Below are 1,721 nucleotides of genomic sequence, written 5' to 3' on the forward strand. Positions count from 1 at the left end.
CTGCCCACCGTGAGTCTTATTGTTAACTAGCTTCATCCGCATTACATTATGATTTATTTCATTGTTTGTCAAATGACATGACATGACACACCTTACCAATCTTTCTTTCTTGATGTTGGCAGAAAGTTATGGTCTCTTTCCCACATTAGGGTCTTTATCCAAAATATTTACCCCCTCAGTTTAATGGCGTGCAATATATAGGCTTAAGCAAGACGTAAGTGTAGAGCTTTTTATTAAAAAAGTAATTATTCACAAATATGCTGTGATTGTTGACGTCCTACTCCACAAAGTAGTGTGTGTTTACGCTTTATTATATTAGTATAAACTAACATTCGCCCGCGACTCCTTCCGCGTGGGAAAAAAACAACAAAATTTCAACGAAGTCCGTTCAGCTGTTTATATTAGTAAGAAAACTATAGTCCATAGAGTATTTTTTTGTAATTTCAGAGATGTTCATCATTAGAGCGACCGTCTCTGCCCGCCAAGACAGTGAATGCCAACACTGGACAGCAGGAAATAAAACCAATCAAACCATCCTCTCTGCCGCCACATCTCACTAAAGGTACATTTATGTTTAAAGTCTGTTTCCACTGCTTACTGAAATCTTTGACTAAGCATATTTCGTAAGAATAACAGCAGAATCTAATGTTAAATGCCTACATGAAGTATCAGTTTTTTAAATTGTGTGTGTAATTAAAAAAATCAATATGAGTAGCCTATGTGTTCTTCCAGACTATCCTCTACATCTATATTAAATTTTATCGAGATCTGTTTAGCCGTTTAGGCTGCAAACTCTAAGATCCATCCATCCATCTAAACTTTCATATCTCAATAATATTATAAATGCGAAAGATTACATGGATGGATGTTTGTTAGAGTTTGTAGCCTAAATTGCTGAACAGATTTCGATGAAATTTGGCATATATGTAGAGGAGAGTCTGGAAAAACACATAGGGTACTTAATGTCGTTTTTTTTAATTCCACGCGGACGGAGTCGCGGGCGAAAACTAGTTTATAATATTAGTAAGATTGTTTACTTTTATGAAATGTCAATAGCAAATGTCGTTTTTTTTTTCGAATACTTATTCCCTAATTTTAATAGAGTGAAAATATATAGCCTATAGCGTATTGTAAGTGTAGGTATTTATATTTTAAAAAGAAACATTCTAAAACATGCTTTGATTGCTGATATTCTTAGTAACAAAGTGTGTTTACGTTTTATTATATTAGTATAGATATATTTACCTTATAGATTTAGACTATGTCTAATCACTATATTGCAGAAATGCCGCAAGCTTTATACGTGAATATGTCTGAGTTGGCAACACTGGCAGCTACGCGAGCACAACAACAACAGCAACAACAACAACAACAACAACAGCAACAGCAACAACAAGGCTCTGAGTTCCCGCAACAGGAAAAGGTGAGTTACTAAAACTAAGTTACTGAATGTTACTAAAGGATCGTATAACTGTTATATGTTAGTAAAGGTTACTATAACTGTTATATGTTACTAAAGGTTACTATAACTGTTATATGTTACTAAAGGATCCTATAACTGTTATATGTTACTAAAGGTTACTATAACTGTTATTATATGTTACTAAAGGATCGTATAACTGTTATATGTTAGTAAAGGTTACTATAACTGTTATATGTTACTAAAGGATACTATAACTGTTATATGTTACTAAAGGATCCTATAACTGTTATATGTTACT

General features: G+C 33.2%; 1 protein-coding gene across 1 annotated transcript in view; it reads left to right on the forward strand.

The window, feature by feature from the left end:
- LOC106109943 (MTSS1-like protein) overlaps positions 1–1,721 on the forward strand; it is a 138,624-nt gene that overhangs the window by 123,244 nt on the left and 13,659 nt on the right. Inside the window, exons 12-13 of the mRNA XM_013291601.1 lie at positions 448–562; positions 1,284–1,423. Of these exons, the coding sequence (XP_013147055.1) occupies positions 448–562; positions 1,284–1,423 (255 nt within the window). The remainder of the gene's footprint in view (positions 1–447; positions 563–1,283; positions 1,424–1,721) is intronic.

The sequence above is a fragment of the Papilio polytes genome, unplaced genomic scaffold, assembly GCF_000836215.1.
Source record: "Papilio polytes unplaced genomic scaffold, Ppol_1.0 DF820956.1, whole genome shotgun sequence".
NCBI lineage: Eukaryota > Metazoa > Arthropoda > Insecta > Lepidoptera > Papilionidae > Papilio > Papilio polytes.